General features: G+C 37.2%; 1 protein-coding gene across 2 annotated transcripts in view; it reads right to left on the bottom strand.

Annotated features, from left to right (window-relative positions):
• Positions 1-15,093, bottom strand: part of MLIP (muscular LMNA interacting protein) — a 103,658-nt gene that overhangs the window by 30,458 nt on the left and 58,107 nt on the right. The window contains exons 5-10 of one of the 2 annotated variants that reach the window (XM_058801920.1): positions 14,996-15,067; positions 6,495-6,560; positions 6,334-6,417; positions 6,179-6,238; positions 4,463-4,507; positions 1,966-2,010 (exon numbers count right to left, since the gene is read on the bottom strand). In XM_058801920.1, the coding sequence (XP_058657903.1) occupies positions 1,966-2,010; positions 4,463-4,507; positions 6,179-6,238; positions 6,334-6,417; positions 6,495-6,560; positions 14,996-15,067 (372 nt within the window). The remainder of the gene's footprint in view (positions 1-1,965; positions 2,011-4,462; positions 4,508-6,178; positions 6,239-6,333; positions 6,418-6,494; positions 6,561-14,995; positions 15,068-15,093) is intronic. The other variant, XM_058801921.1, reaches the window with a different exon arrangement.

Genomic DNA, 15,093 nt, shown 5'->3' with positions numbered 1-15,093 from the left:
CACCCTCCCTCAGGTACTGAAGGTATTTTGCATGAAAATGAGCCTTGCATAGTATCTGTCAAAAAAATGAGAAGACTGAATGTCGGCAGAGGTATAGGTACGTTCACCTCTAATTTTCTCCCCTGTTATTATGACCCTGGCTGCCCTGAGATCTTGCTGAAACTGGTGGGTCAGGTCCCAGTTGCAACCCCATTCCATCAGTGACAGAACAAGGGAGATTTGCTTGAAACAGAGAGAGGGCAGGTTTAGATTACGTATTAGGAAGAAATTATTTACTGTGAGAGTGGTGAGGCACTGGAACAGATTGCCCAGAGAAGTTGTGGACGCCCCAGCCCTCATCAGGTTGGATGGAGCTCTGAGCAATGTGGTGTAGTCAAAGGTGTCCCTGTCCCCAGCACCAGCGTTGGAACAAGTCACAGAGTTACTGAGAAATCTGCTTGGGAATCTGGGCTTTGAATTATGGATCAGACAGAAAGATTGTCTGGTAAGGTGACAAAGTTTGCTGGTAATACTAATTAGAGGACTAAAAATATTGGTGCAAAAACTTACAGAGAGATCCTAAAATACTGAGTAAATGAATAATAAAAGGCAGGTGAAACATAACTGAATTCAGCATTGACACATTTCACATCAAAAAGCTAAACTACATCCCAAATTTCCTCATGCTCATGCACCAATAAGCTAATTAGCTGAGAAACCAGCTCTCACTACTCAGGAAATATATCTTGACTTTATTGTGTACAGTTCTGTGCAAACATTGGCTTGCTGCTCAATACAAGTAGGAAGAACTAAATAAAGAACTATAAATAATTAAGAAAGGAATAGAAATAGCAGTAAAGGACCTTATCACATCCTCATGTAAACAGAAAGTTCTGTATTCAGAGCTATACAAGAGAAATTTACGGTTTTAGTCTCCCAACCTCAAAAATAAATATCTGAAAAAGATATAGAGAAGGGCAAGAAGGATCATCAGTGATTTGGGATAGTATCCATACTTTTCAAAGAGTGAAAAAGCAATTTTTAATTTTCTACACGAAACAGACATGACTGGTAGTGCTACGTCTAGATATTATTGAAATATCTAGAAAAACTTATATTATTTAGAAAGCAAAGTAAGAAAAATTATTTGCTATTTCAGTACAAGAACTGAGGTCAAGTCATAGGCTTAAAACAAAGGACTAAAGTACTATTTTGCACCATGGATAATTTAAAAGTAAAGTCTACTGCTAGAGAATGTTATAAAGATCAAAATATAACAAAATTCAAAAAGTAACTGGAAAAATAATGAAAGCAGATTTAGTCAAAGATTGCTAGGTGAAGAAATTGATTCAGGAAGTCCCTAAGATTCCATTATTTAAAATACAAGGGAAAAATTTCTCATCCACATCTCCTTTTTTCCCTAAGCATCTATTAATGATCACTGTCACTTGGGCAGGCTCTGTGATTTCTCTTCTGACTCTTCTTCAGAAATTTTGTCTCCAACAAGATGAAATTGTGATCAGAGCTTAAATGAACATCTGATGCATAATTTCCCTTTATTGCTTGTTCTTACCCTTGCTTTTCACTCATTAAAGCAGCTTTGATGTAAAATAGAGTGTAAGAAGAAAATAGATGCTAGAATCATTTCACATTTAAACAAAACTGCACAAGTGGAATATTAAAAGAGTCCAAGAAGCAGCAGCTGATTCTATTGCTGTCATGCACCTCAAGATCCAGCATGACTCTGTAGTTTGGCATTTGGCCCATGGGTTTACAAGTAGTGTCAGGATTTACAGATACTTGAAATGGGTGTGTAATTCAGCACAGAAATAAAAAAAACAACAATACAGTTCTGTAGAAGCCATGCAGCTTTGTAAAAAGATATTGACTGGAGTTTTTTTCAAAGGACTAAGAAAGCAAATAATTAATAAAATTTTGTCTTGTGCAAGTTTTGAAAACAGTGTATCACAGCTGTGCTCTACATACCAGCTGACTCTCAGTTACTATAGGCACTGATTTGTAAAGGTTGGCCTGCAAAAAAAGATTAAAATATACAGTATTACATGCAATATATTTGTGATTACAATGATGACAGAAAAAAAATTCAGGAACAGCACTAGGCTTAACTTAGCTAGAGAAGGTTTTCCCAATGACACAGTGGTATGAAAGAATATAAAACAATCTCATTTCCAGTTTATTTCTAGATATAGTCAAATGCCTGTTAAGATTTTAGGAATTCTTTTTTCCAAGTGCAACAAAATTTCTGGTTTTCATCTTGATCTAATCTTGAAATTTAAATCTTATTTTTCTGAGCCTGCCATTGTCTGTTAATTTGCAGCATCAATGTTTTAAACATTAGTACTGGGTTGAGTAACTTCTCAACCTTTTCTCACTTTATAGTAGGAGAACCAGAACAATCCTACTTAAGCATACATGTCAGTAATATGGACATTGATTTTTCCAGTTAATCATGATAAATTCCTATCTAGAGAATAATTGTATTATTCTTAAAAATCAGCAGTATCATCCCTAAAGCCAACAGAGATGCATTATTATTAAATGGTGAATAGAATCATATCAAACACCATACAGTTTTAAATGTCATTAAATTACAACTGTGGTACTTAGTTGCTAGCTGGTATAAACTGAATTTAGTTTCCATACTTTTTATACACTCGCTGTTTGTACAATTTACACCCTTAAAAGGTAAGGGTGTAAATTATATTCTCATGTAAGTTCATGAGAATATAAAAGGTAGCTGAGGCCAAGGCAAACCTATGACATTTTAATTGTTAAATGGTAGGATATTTCAACATACTTTGATACTTTTTATAACCAATTGAAGTAATTAGCAATATTACCATGTATGCATACATATACCTTTACATGTGGTGGTTGTAAATAACACTTAATCATTACTCATAAACAAATTTAAGCTCCTCTTTTAACCAAAAATGGCTTCAAAGCAAAATTTTGACAAGCATCTCAGTATTAGATATCATAAATACAAAAAGATAACTCTGGGGAAAACCATTTCTCTGTGTCCTTTCTCTAATGGCCAGAGGACAAACCACCTCCTGGATTGTTAACTGGGGCAGAAATAGCCTTTTTACACCCTACTAAGGAAGCAGAGTGAGAGAGGAGGAAAGAGCTGTGATGCACCTATGCTATTAAAGACACCTGATATATCCCTCAGGATATATCCCTCAGGATATATCAGGCACCTCAAGTTCAGGCACCACAGCCCAGCCTGGGGACCCCAGTCTGCCTCCTGACACACAAAAAATTCAACACACCTGTACAATTTATAGGAAAGATTGGCCTTCCAATAAACCTCTGTGTTATTCCCAAACACATTTATAACTATTGATTTGTTGCATTCATCTAGAAAGTTCTGGTGGAAACAGAAAAAAAGTGTTTGTAAGGGTGATTTTCCATGCCATCCCTAGGCTTCCCTAAGCTGGATGCCTGAAATTATGGTATATGTCCATATTTCAGTTTTGGGAGCTGGAGATTTGCACTGGAGTGTTATTAAATACACTCTGTTCTCAAAGACTACCTCTGAAGTACACTCTTTTATTTCATTAAAAAGCTCTCCTCTGATATTTGTCCTAATTAGTATGAGCCAGCACAATGTGTCAAGCAAAAATCACAGTATGCAATAAAATATGCATACTGCCACATTCAGGAAACAAAATTGAATTGATCAGTCAAGCATTGTGCTGGCATAAAACTGGGAGAGCTCTGTTGCTTTGCCAGTACTGCTTTGATTTGAGATTCAATGGAAATGCTGAATGATGAATAGGAAGCTGAGATTTCTCACCACATGACTAAATGAGTTGCAAGTAAAATATGGAACCTGCAGTAAGTGTGTACACTAGAGAGAATTAATATGTTAATTTGGTTTAATGTTTCAATAATTGAACAAATGACTCAATATAGATATTTTCAACATATGTCGGTATGTGACAAAACAGCTTCAATCCATCTAAACCGTGGGTTTTCAGCTAGCTCTGTATCTTGGAAAGAAAAGTTTGGATCAATCCCAGATTCTGAAGGATAAGCGAGAACTACAGGACTCCTACCAAAGCAAGTCCCCTACAGTGCAGGCTGAGTCCAGAGAAATGCACCCTTCAGCACCCATAACAAACAGTCTGTTTACCAAACAGCTGAACTCTTGCCCCAGGCTTGAAGGAAACAACAACTAAATGTGTGAGGAGGTTAATTTTAACCTCATATTTACACAGGTAAAATTATCAACAGACACAGCAGTGAAGAGAAACTCCAGCTGGGATGGATTTCCTACAGTGAGAAGACACTTCAAGTCTCAAATGCCAGCACTGTAATATATTTGCTTGTCTATTCTAGTCAACGTCTGATAGCAGAAGCAGGTGCTTGTTCAGACTCACCCAGGATTGTTTAGGAGCAGATCAAGTAAGCATTTTTGCATGCAAAATAGAGAGCAATGGTAAAAAGTACTTACATATCTGGTTTCACGCCCAGCTGCTCTCTGCAGTGTTGTTGACATCTTGTAAAAAAACAAACAGATATATAATCAATATATTGAGTTACTCTGAACAGTAACTCCAAGAGATTTTCAACATTCTGAGACTTTATTAATTGCTCAAATTCAGGAAAACTTACTTTTTCCAGAAATATTCACACCATATATGAGACTAAGGCATATTTAAGCTTTGCTTGTATGTTTATTATAGAAAATACTACTTAATTTTACTGCTCAAAAACATTGATCCTGCTCTATTGAGGTTGGCATTTAATATGAGAACTCTCATAACAAAATGCTTATTATTAGATAGCCATAAGTATCATTGCCTTATGAAATTGAAGTTACATTTGCTCACAGAATACAAAATATTACATCTGCATGCTTTCATTTGCAAGAATTTGCTTTAATTTGACTAATCCATAACAACTCTAAGGCAAATCAGCTCTTTTTTTTCTTCCATGTCTATGACCTTCTTTTACCCTCCGTTAAGCACTTTTTGACCTCATTCTGAGATCCTCAACACTTTTAGCTTGGTCCCTATGCTGCATTTATTTGATTTCATGACTGCTAAAAGATGCCTGCCATTCTCAATTGCCCAAGGAAGTGGTTTTTGGATACTCTAACTCAGCTTGGTAGCAGCATTTTAACCACTCTAGATTCTTCAGGCACTGGAAAACACACTCAATTACACTGTCTGCCCATCCTTCTCCTGCTATCACATTTCTGTCTTTCAGCCTCTTGGAGTCCAATTCACCACTGCAGGCTGATTGACAGAAGTACTTTCAAAAACAGAAATTAAATTTGAATTGTATATTCAATATAGCCACTGAGAAATGCTGGACCTGTGCCCTATTCTTGCATGGTGGACTGGACATTCAGCAGGATATTTTGAATGGATTAACTTTTTTATGTGTTCATCTGCCAGAAATTCCTTTCCGGCCATTTTTAGTTGCATTTCTGCCATTTTCACTTTCCTATTGCTGCGACAGGTAACCTTAATTTATCGGCAGCAAACTGAATACAAGACCTTCTTCCCTTGGTTAGCCATCCCTCTGAATCCAGAAGGCACATCAGTATAACTTAATGAAATCAGTTTAGAAGTAGAAAATTAACCCTCCCTCTCACTACCTATTTCTTAGTCATCCAGGAGAAAGAGATATTGCAGACATCCTGCTTCTAGGAGTGGTGAGACTTAAAATGAAATCAGAACTTCAGAACTAGTCCAACTATTAATTCAATACTCCCATTATTTGAAGATAAAAAATGAACTTGAAAAAACCCTATGTTCTGAAAGATGCTGCCAGCCACCAAAGTTAGAAAGATCGGTTGCTTTGTAGTAACAACACATGGATGGGATGAAGTCTGGCAGAGGGCCAGAGATCCTGCCCTATGGCAGGAAAGAATGAGAGATTTTAGCCTCTGAAGCCTTATAACACTCTTTCTCTTTCATAATATATCTCTTTCTGACTCCAGGAAAGCATCCTGCAGAAGACTGCACAGGCTCCAGGGCTAAAGTTCTGTCTTTCCATGTTGTTTTAGCTGCCAAACACTTTTGATTTTGCATTTCTCAGCTGCAGCTCTGAGTTGCCATTGGTTTTACTGTCACAGCCGTCCCTACTGCCTACTGAATTTGCCTGCCTTTATAATTACTTGAAAAGAGCCCTTGCTGTGGACATGGACTTATCCACCTACCTTGCCAACATCTGACTCTGTGCTCATCTGCAGAAAACTTGGAGAAGACTCACACCGGCGCTGGAAGATTATTTTCAACAGAGAATAGACATGTTAATGACAGAAGACAAAAGGGAAAGGAGATAATAAGTCCATTCCACATACTGATGGGATACCATAGTCAAGGGGTCCTGCAGGACTTGATCAATGACAGCACACAATTCTTCTGTTTGTTGTCTGAGCTGGGCAGGGGAGCACATCTGAAAAGGGAGTTAAACTTTGTTAAACTTTGCTTTTTCATTTCAAATGTAGATCTGAAAGATAAATAACACACTACCTCTGAATGAGTGTCCAAAGCAGTGCCTTCAGTCGCACTAGCAGGCTTGGTCGGCTCTTCTAATGCCTGCAATTCAAGAGATATTGGTGTGATACTGAGTTGAAAATTTTGAAAACCAAACAAACATACACTTTTTCCAATACTCTGTTTCCAAAGGTGGCACTTTCACCATTGAAAGATGGAAAAGAAAGAAATTACAGGCCTGGTGATGTTCTTTAGGTTCCCAAAACCTGATTCAGAGTGGTATGGTTATGGGTTTACAGAGAAGAGAGTATTCAAGCAGAATGAATCATCTCCACTTTTGGAAAATCAAAAACTACCAGTTCCAATTGTCTTCTCCTTCAATAATGCCACCTCCTTCACAGTAAATGTGTCACAGTGAGTGTGCACTGTATGCCACAGAGTGTTGGGGGATGCCTGCTGTGTGTCAACAGAGAGCCACCACCTGTGAGCAGATGGACAAGTCAGGGACCCAAACACACAGGAGGCCCTTTTCTTTCTTTCAGTAGATATTTTCTGTGAAAAGTGTCTCCTGTTTAAAGAGGATGGTGGTGTCACCTTGGAACAGAAATAGTGTTTGCCATTCTTGGATTTTAGCCTGAAATCAGAAATATATGCAGTAAAATATGTTCCATACTGTATTTGTGATCTCACAATAAGCACAAATGCAATCTCTTCAAACAAAACACAAGCTTCTGTGTTTGGCTATACCGCTCACTTCCCTATACCGGTACTTGGAGCAGGTCTGAGAACAGTGGAAATCAGTTTGCCAATCCCTTCACTTTATAAGGGTCACAAAACACCCTCAAAAGCCAAAATCCACTGCTCAGTTCCCTTTTCATCTTCATCCAGCATCTGTGAAGCACATTCTTCCTGCCATCACCCGTTTTTGCTTTGAAGTGATTTTCAAATAGACACCGTGCTGAGACCAAAAATTACTCAGGAAGCCTGCTGATGTGTCTGCTGAAGCTGGACTACAGGGAAGGGAACCGCAGGGTTTGCGGAGTTTTTTTGTTTAACACATTATGTTTTTGTAGGGTTTCATTTTGTTAATTTTTTTTTAAGTATAAGAGTAAAAAGAGCATTCCAGTTAAGCCCTTTTTCATGCATGTGGGATTCTGCGTGCATGGGCTGGTGCCACTGAGGTGGGTGTGAGGGCTGCCAAATACAGGAGATGTATGTGGACCTGTGATGGAAATGTCAGAATATTTAAAAAATAAAAAAGAAAAGAAGCACACTTATTTCTGAGTTTTACTTTGCTGACTACATTTTATTTCTTTCCTTGTCCAGCTACTGGCAGCACACATGTGTATACACCTAAGCGAAAAGTTAGTGACAATTTACTTTTCATATTATTATAATACCACCCACAAATGATCTCGCACAAAAGCACATTCATGGAACACCATGTCTTCTACTAAAATTAAAAGTGATTGCTTTCCAAACATTTCTTCCTTTCTCTCTATCTCTTGACAAATGACAAATGTGTTGGCCTTAGAGTAGTTTCAGTTCAAAAGGTGAAATGTAAAAGTGATTCACTTTGATATACAGAAATTAATGTAATCTTATCCCAAGACAGACCAAGAAAAGATAAATAGCCTTTCTCATCTCTGAAGTCTCATCATTGTCATCCAGTTAGAGTTTCAAAAAGAAAGACAGTCCTGTTGAAGAGGAGGACTCAGCCAAAGAGAGCTCAGCACTGCACTCAAATACAGTGCCCCTGGTTCAATAAGCAACAAAATTAAGTAGAAGAGTCATTTCAGTACCTATTAGGGTCAGGTTTGACAAAACAGCCTGATATAGAGGGATGATGAGTTTGAATGTGAGTTAGGAAAAAGAAAAACTTTTAATCAATCATGGATTTGGAATGGGGAATTATCTAAGCTTCTCAAAACCCCCAACAAACCAGTAAGATAATAAACATAATAAAGGGATTGTTAAGAAAAAAAATACAGTTGATGTTTCATATTCACTTCACCAGAATAGTGGGTGAACAAAATCAAGGGTAAGAAACAACTACCCTGAAGATTTGGGAGAATCTTTCCAGAGAAATTACAGCTACATCCAGAAGTCTCTGCTCAGAGCCAAGATGCCTAATTTAAGAAACTATTCATTTCAGAAGCTGAGTTCCCAAATATCTTTCTATTTTGGAGCCTTCAGTGACTAAGGAATGCAGGTGAGCACAGCACCAAGGTCTGTGCTCTCCACAGTCCCCCTGAGACACAGCCATCATGCAGGAGCCACACTAGAAAAAGCTGCAGTGTTCTCCCTTACTGTACTTTGGGAAAAGAAAATTTTAATCTTCAAACCAATTAATCTAATTTCATTCACTATTTCAACTCTTTAATTCTTTCTTTCTTTCTTTCTTTCTTTCTTTCTTTCTTTCTTTCTTTCTTTCTATTTCTCTCTCTCTCTCTCTTTCTCTCTTACTCTCTTTCTCTCTTTTTCCTATTTTTCATTTTTTCTTATTTGAACAGCTGATTTTTCCAAAGAAAGAGTAGAAACAGGAAATTATACTCTCTATAACTATCCCTACCACCTCTACTAAGAGAAATGGTTCTGTTTGATCTGTTGTTAGCTTTTCAAAACACATCTCATTTTTTCCCAGCATGCCTTCTTTCACATTTCCACATAGGAAAAATAAAGAGATAAAAATGTACAACTACATTTTCAAAATTACTGGTGTCATCATGCAAAAATGTTATGATTAATTTCTATCTACATGCTGCTGATTAGCACTATCAACAGTACTCAAGATTCACTTCCTATGCTGATGGCCTAACAATATTAAAAGTGGAACATTCTTGTTTAGACATTCAAATTTTTGATTATATATGAAACAACAGTGGTACCAAAATTTAAAAGAACATCATAATTTAGATAATGAAAATGTAAAGCAATTTAAATGAAATAACCAGTTGCTGAACCACTGGTTTTTTTCCTTGAAAAGGGCAATTTTGGGGGCGTGATGCATTTGTGCCATTGACATCAATGATGACTACAATCCTTTCTTCCTCTTTCTTCCTTTTTGATTGCTAAAACTGTATCAGAGCTGAAAGGATACTGGTAAATGACCCAAACACAATACCTAATATTTCATTAGAAGACTGAAAAGTCCAGGCAACATATAGGATATATAGAAAATAATGTCATCCAGCAATGGACCACATTAATAAAAAGAAATTAATTTTGTGACCTAGATCTGACATAGCTTTCCTCTTACTGTATTCTGAAAACCCTGGACTGAGCATATTTTCCCCACCTCTATCTTTTCCCAAGCCCTCAGCATGTGTGAAAAAATCCCACCATACAATGGAACTTCACATACCATTATTTCCTTTAACTTCTCTCTTGAAGATGCTGGGGGATTACACTGAAAATTTTACTGAAATTATACCTACTATTTTCTGTCCCATAAAATAATTAATATTGAAAACTGCAAGGCCCATGAAAAATGAGTGAGCTCAAAGGCTGCTCCTACATTGGCATATTTGATTATTATTACAGATAAACTAGGTCTTTTATTTAGTCCTACAACTGCACAAATTATTGCCTTTCTTTCTTACCATGAGGTATTTGTCTCTAGCCTTGAGAAACACTTTGATGTGAACACATAATCTGGATGCAAGAAATTCACCTAGTAAGTGCACACCAGAAATATTTGGGGAAAACTTATTTTTATTAGAATATTCTCAGCAAAGTCTTGTCAGAAATGCTTTCAAGGTCCAGAAAGTTCTGACATGCCTCATAATAGCCAATTGTCCAGCAGTTAGGTCAATCACCTGAGTGAGAAAAATTGTTCTCCAGGCTCCTGCTGTATGATTTCAAGGAGAAACCTGTATGATTTCAAGGAGAAACCACAGCATTTGCTATGATCAGTTCCTATAGCAATGGATTTTTAATAATACAATAACTAAGAGCTTCCTAAAGGCAAGAACTTAAAGCTGTGTCTTCAATGCAGCTGAATGCTGCGATGCTTCCTCAGTTGCATTTCTTCCTTTTCACTTTAAAAAAAAAATCCAAAAATAAAAAAAACCAACCAACATACCATCTTTTTTTTTTTTTCTTTCTGCATGCAGAGGAAAATACCTTTTTCTATTTTTTCTTCCACAAAGAGAATATGCTGCACTGCCTTTAGTCTGTTTCTGCAGGTGATGCAATTACCAGATCTTTGAAGTTTTCCAAGAAGTGTAACAAAATATGGAAAGACTATTTTACTTTTTCTACATTTACTTAGAACTGAAATTATTGCTGTCTGCTTGTCATCAGTTGATAAACAGAATCCAAATGAGACAACACTTGCACCCCTTCCATCCACAGCCAGTCCTACCTAGTGTTTTTCAGAAGACGTGAGGATTAGAAGTAGTGTGGGATAAGCCCCTGATGTTTCCTTTCCACCAAAAAGATGCTCAGACAAGAGAAATTCACACCAATCAGTATGTAGAGGGGATGTGTAGCTGGACAAATACAAAAAACCCATATTCACCCGCATAGAGCTTGCTGTAGACCAAAGAAGACTGAACTGTTAAGAGAATAATTTTTCTGGTTTGTAAATCCAAAGCCTACAACAGTTTTTGGGTTACATATAAAATTCTACATAATCCTAAAGATGAAGTTGCAGTTGTTTTAAGACACTATTTTCAAGGCCCTTGAAAGAAAGAAAGAAGGAGTGCAGAGGCTGTTCCTATATTAGCACATTTGGTTATTACTACAGACCTTTATCACTCTACAACTGCACAAATTATTGCCTTTCTTTCTTAACACAAGGTATTTAAAGTTATGAATTTTGCTGTAGCACCTGGAAATAAATTCTTCATCTATCCATTTTGGCTGAAAGACATTGTAGTTGATACTTGATAAATACAATCTCAAATTAACAGACACATTACTTTTTAAATAATACCCAATTCAGAAGGGAATTTTGAATTAGACTATGTCCACATCCATATAATTGTAGAACTTACACAAGAGTGAGTGTCTGCAGAAGTGTGACTCACTGTTTCAGTGTTAATAAGGCCAGAAGGAATGTCAATGCTCACCTAGTATGACGTCTTTAAACCACAGGACTATCTGGAATATGAGAAACCAGAAAATTGTCCTGTCTTGATTTTTCAATTTTTGTGATAAAATGCCTATTTCAGTCTCCAGGTTTTTTCTAATGGCTGATTAATTCTTTCTGTCAAATTTTTGCCTTGTGCCTATTTTAAACTTGTTCGGCTTCCTCTTCTGGCCAGTGGATCCTATGATCTGCTGGGCTGAAGAGCTCAGTATCACAGTCTGTGGTCTGACTCAAAGCTCTGGATTTGTGTGGCTGTGATGGCACTGCTGAGTGACCCTGGGCATCACCAGCTCATTATCAGAGTTTCTGCCATCCCTGCTCAGGCACTGTGGAGTTGTGCCCGTCCTGGTGAGGACATTGTCCTGACGTCCTTGCTGCCAGCTCAGTTCCCTGAGGAGCAGCCCCCTCTTGCTGCTCCCTGACAGAGCCTGACCATGCTGAGGGTGAGTCCCCTAAAAACAAGTCTTGTTTTTCTGGCTGTGAAGGAAGTTACAGCCCAGTCTTCCAAGAGATATCCTGGGTAGTGCTTTTTCTAAGCAGACAACAAAAATTATGTGAGAAACATCAGGTTCATACAAACTCAAACAGGTGGGAAACTTGCCAATAAGGAGACGTGATGAGGTTAAGCCACTTCTGGGTTTCTCAAAGTATACACATATAGAGCCAATCAGCCTTTTCTTCTCAACTAATGGGCACGTACTCGAACAACTCTCTTTGAGTAAGAGTATTGGAGGATAAGAGCATGTTCTAAAAAAAACATTAAGGTGATGACAGCCTAATGGTTTAATTAGCAGAGGTTGAAAAATGCTAGTTTAAATTAAAGTTGAAAAATGCCAGTTTAAATTAAAACATCTACACAAACAGAAAAGAAACTTGAGAAAGAAAGATATCAACAGAAAATTCAGAGGCAGTCAAATCATTGCACCTTACATGGCCCATGAGGAGCAGTTTTCTGTCATGGGACCCAATTAATACTGCAGATGAATTGTTACTAAGATCACCCACAACACAATTCTTACTAATTTTATTTCTCATGACCACTTAAATTAAATAACATAATTACTCACACAGTGGGAAAAAGCCTACTTCTGATAACATGCATTTCTAATTTAATCACATAGCAAAACACTACTTTAGCACCTTAGGCTAAAAAATATATCTAAAATTATGTTGGTTTTCCAATCATGTAATAATAATTAGATGCTAATAAAATATCACTTATGTAGTTAAAATCTTACTGTCCTAAATCTCACTCTTTTAAATGCTGCGTGTAAAATGCTTTGCATAAAATGGGAACATAACTACTCTCGTTGAGCTAGAATGTATCATGAGTTCCCTACCCAACATTTTGAGAAGAATATTTGGATATGAAGACTTGGTACAATGGGGCCTGAGTGTGCCTTGTGATTTCTTCATGCTTTCTCATAGGAGTCATACTCTAAACTCTCATCAGCTGACACAACAGGACCAGCTTAGGAGCACTACAATTAGCTGCTGCTGCAGATCAATAGGAGACTGTTACCCATAACTCCCCAGATGGGAGAAAGCATGTTCGCAGGCAATGCTGAAATATAAATATACACTTACAAAGTTACTTAGTCAGAAGTCTCTCCTGAAGGGAAATCCTATAACAGAGAATTGATTTCTTATTAGTACTACATGACTGCTCTCACTACTGAAGGATACACCAAGGCTACGATTTTCAGTAAATCCATGGATAACTAGAAGTCTATCTAAACACAGATATCTTTTGAATTGTTACTTTTTCCACAGGTGCTGGCATTAGATTGCACAAATCCGTTTCATGTATTGGGAATAAGTAGCATGCAGTTTGTGAGTCAATGCCCAAGACAGTGCCAGCAAGACTGTCAAAAGGAAATCCATTTTCTTATGAAAAAGTGCAATCAGATAGCTGACATAAACGAACCAGTTCACATCAGGAGTGTGATCTTAGAGTGGGTGTCCTGCTCAGGGTCACCTACTTGGCTTGGGTTGCAGGGTGGTGCAGTCTCAGAGTGCACTAACAGCGCCTTTCAGGTGAAGTCAACCATGAAGTGGTACTTCAGGAGTCACCAAATTCTTCCACCCACTAACAGGCTTTCTGCTCAAACAAAACCCTCCCAAAATACATTCTGTAGGGTTGTAGAATCTCCTGCATCAGCTATTTTCCTTTACAGAGCCATTTCTATTGCACCACATTGCAAGCTAAAGCAAACATAACCTTCATTAGTGCATTCAAGATTTAAGTAAGGGAAGGATCAGGTTTTATGCAAAAGATTAAGAAAATCCTTCAAGATTAAAAGAATATAGGAAAATAATATATCTTTTTTTCTGAAAAATAATCTGATTTATAGCACTTAACTGATCATTACTAGATCATAATCAGTAACATTTCAAGGAAAAAATTATCATCTTCAAATATTGTACAGTTAAGTTCACCAATAACTTCAGGCTTTGTAAACTACTAGTGAAATCAACTGAGCTGTATATGTGTATAAATATTTAAATCTGTACTCAGGAATGCTTAAACAAATTAATCAGAGGGGAAATTCCTCAACTAGGTCCTGAACAGAAAGCTTTTTCTGAAAAGTTACAAACTGAATGTCACCATGATTAAGCATGTCTTTAAACATGCAAGACACTTAGCTCATTGATCATCGGAGAAAGCTTTTCTTAAACTTAGCTATTCTTTTGAGTTAATTAATTTGGGAAAAAATATTTTAAAAATAAATGTCTGTGGGTATTTTGAACCCTTAATGCAAAGCTTAAATTTTCAATTGACTTTTCAAGTTGAATTGTCTGAATAAGACTATACAGCCCTGCCCTTGTTGACTGTGACTTTGGAGGTAAACCAATGCACTGAAGTCTGGGGTTTGAATCTATCTGCCTGTCCTACAGAAAATGATTGCTAGCATAAACTACAAACTGAGAATGGCCCACTAGCTCTCACAGTGTTCAGGAAAAATGGAAGTTAACAGAGGCCAGAACAATGGCCAGGATGGTTCTCCATTTAACAAAACAGCAGGTCAAAATATCATATTTTTGGTTGTTAAATTTATGGGTATAAGCACAGCTGTCCAATAATCATTACCTGACCAAGATCTACTGATTTTCAGGTCCCAGAACAGCAGTGCTTCAGACACTTTCCAAAAACTAAACAGATTTTGAGATGTTGCGATAAAAGTTGCAATTCCTTTAGGACAGTGGAAGTTTTTTTTCCTTTTTTATAGTAAATAGATTTTCAGAAATTCAGATTGCTGGAACTTTGATCTTCAGTGAAAGTGGATGACCCTATAAAGTGGCTGGAATTACAATCCTGAGTAGTAAGTTCCCAGAATTCACATTCTGCTGTATTCCCCAACAGACATGTCCGAATTTGTACATCAAGTTGAATGGTCTCAAATGTACAATGCAGTGCCCAAGTCTTTGAGCAAACACTAACCTTCTGTTCCATAAGCAATGTGTTTGTAGGGATTGCTGCAAATGCCTTGTAGCTTGTCTTGATCTTGTACTGCTAAAAGGGTAAACCAGAGAGCAGGA

Source organism: Ammospiza caudacuta, chromosome 3 (assembly GCF_027887145.1).
Source record: "Ammospiza caudacuta isolate bAmmCau1 chromosome 3, bAmmCau1.pri, whole genome shotgun sequence".
Classification (NCBI taxonomy): domain Eukaryota; kingdom Metazoa; phylum Chordata; class Aves; order Passeriformes; family Passerellidae; genus Ammospiza; species Ammospiza caudacuta.
The sequence above is the reverse complement of the archived record's forward strand: the minus strand, read 5'-3'. Positions and strand labels throughout refer to the sequence as shown.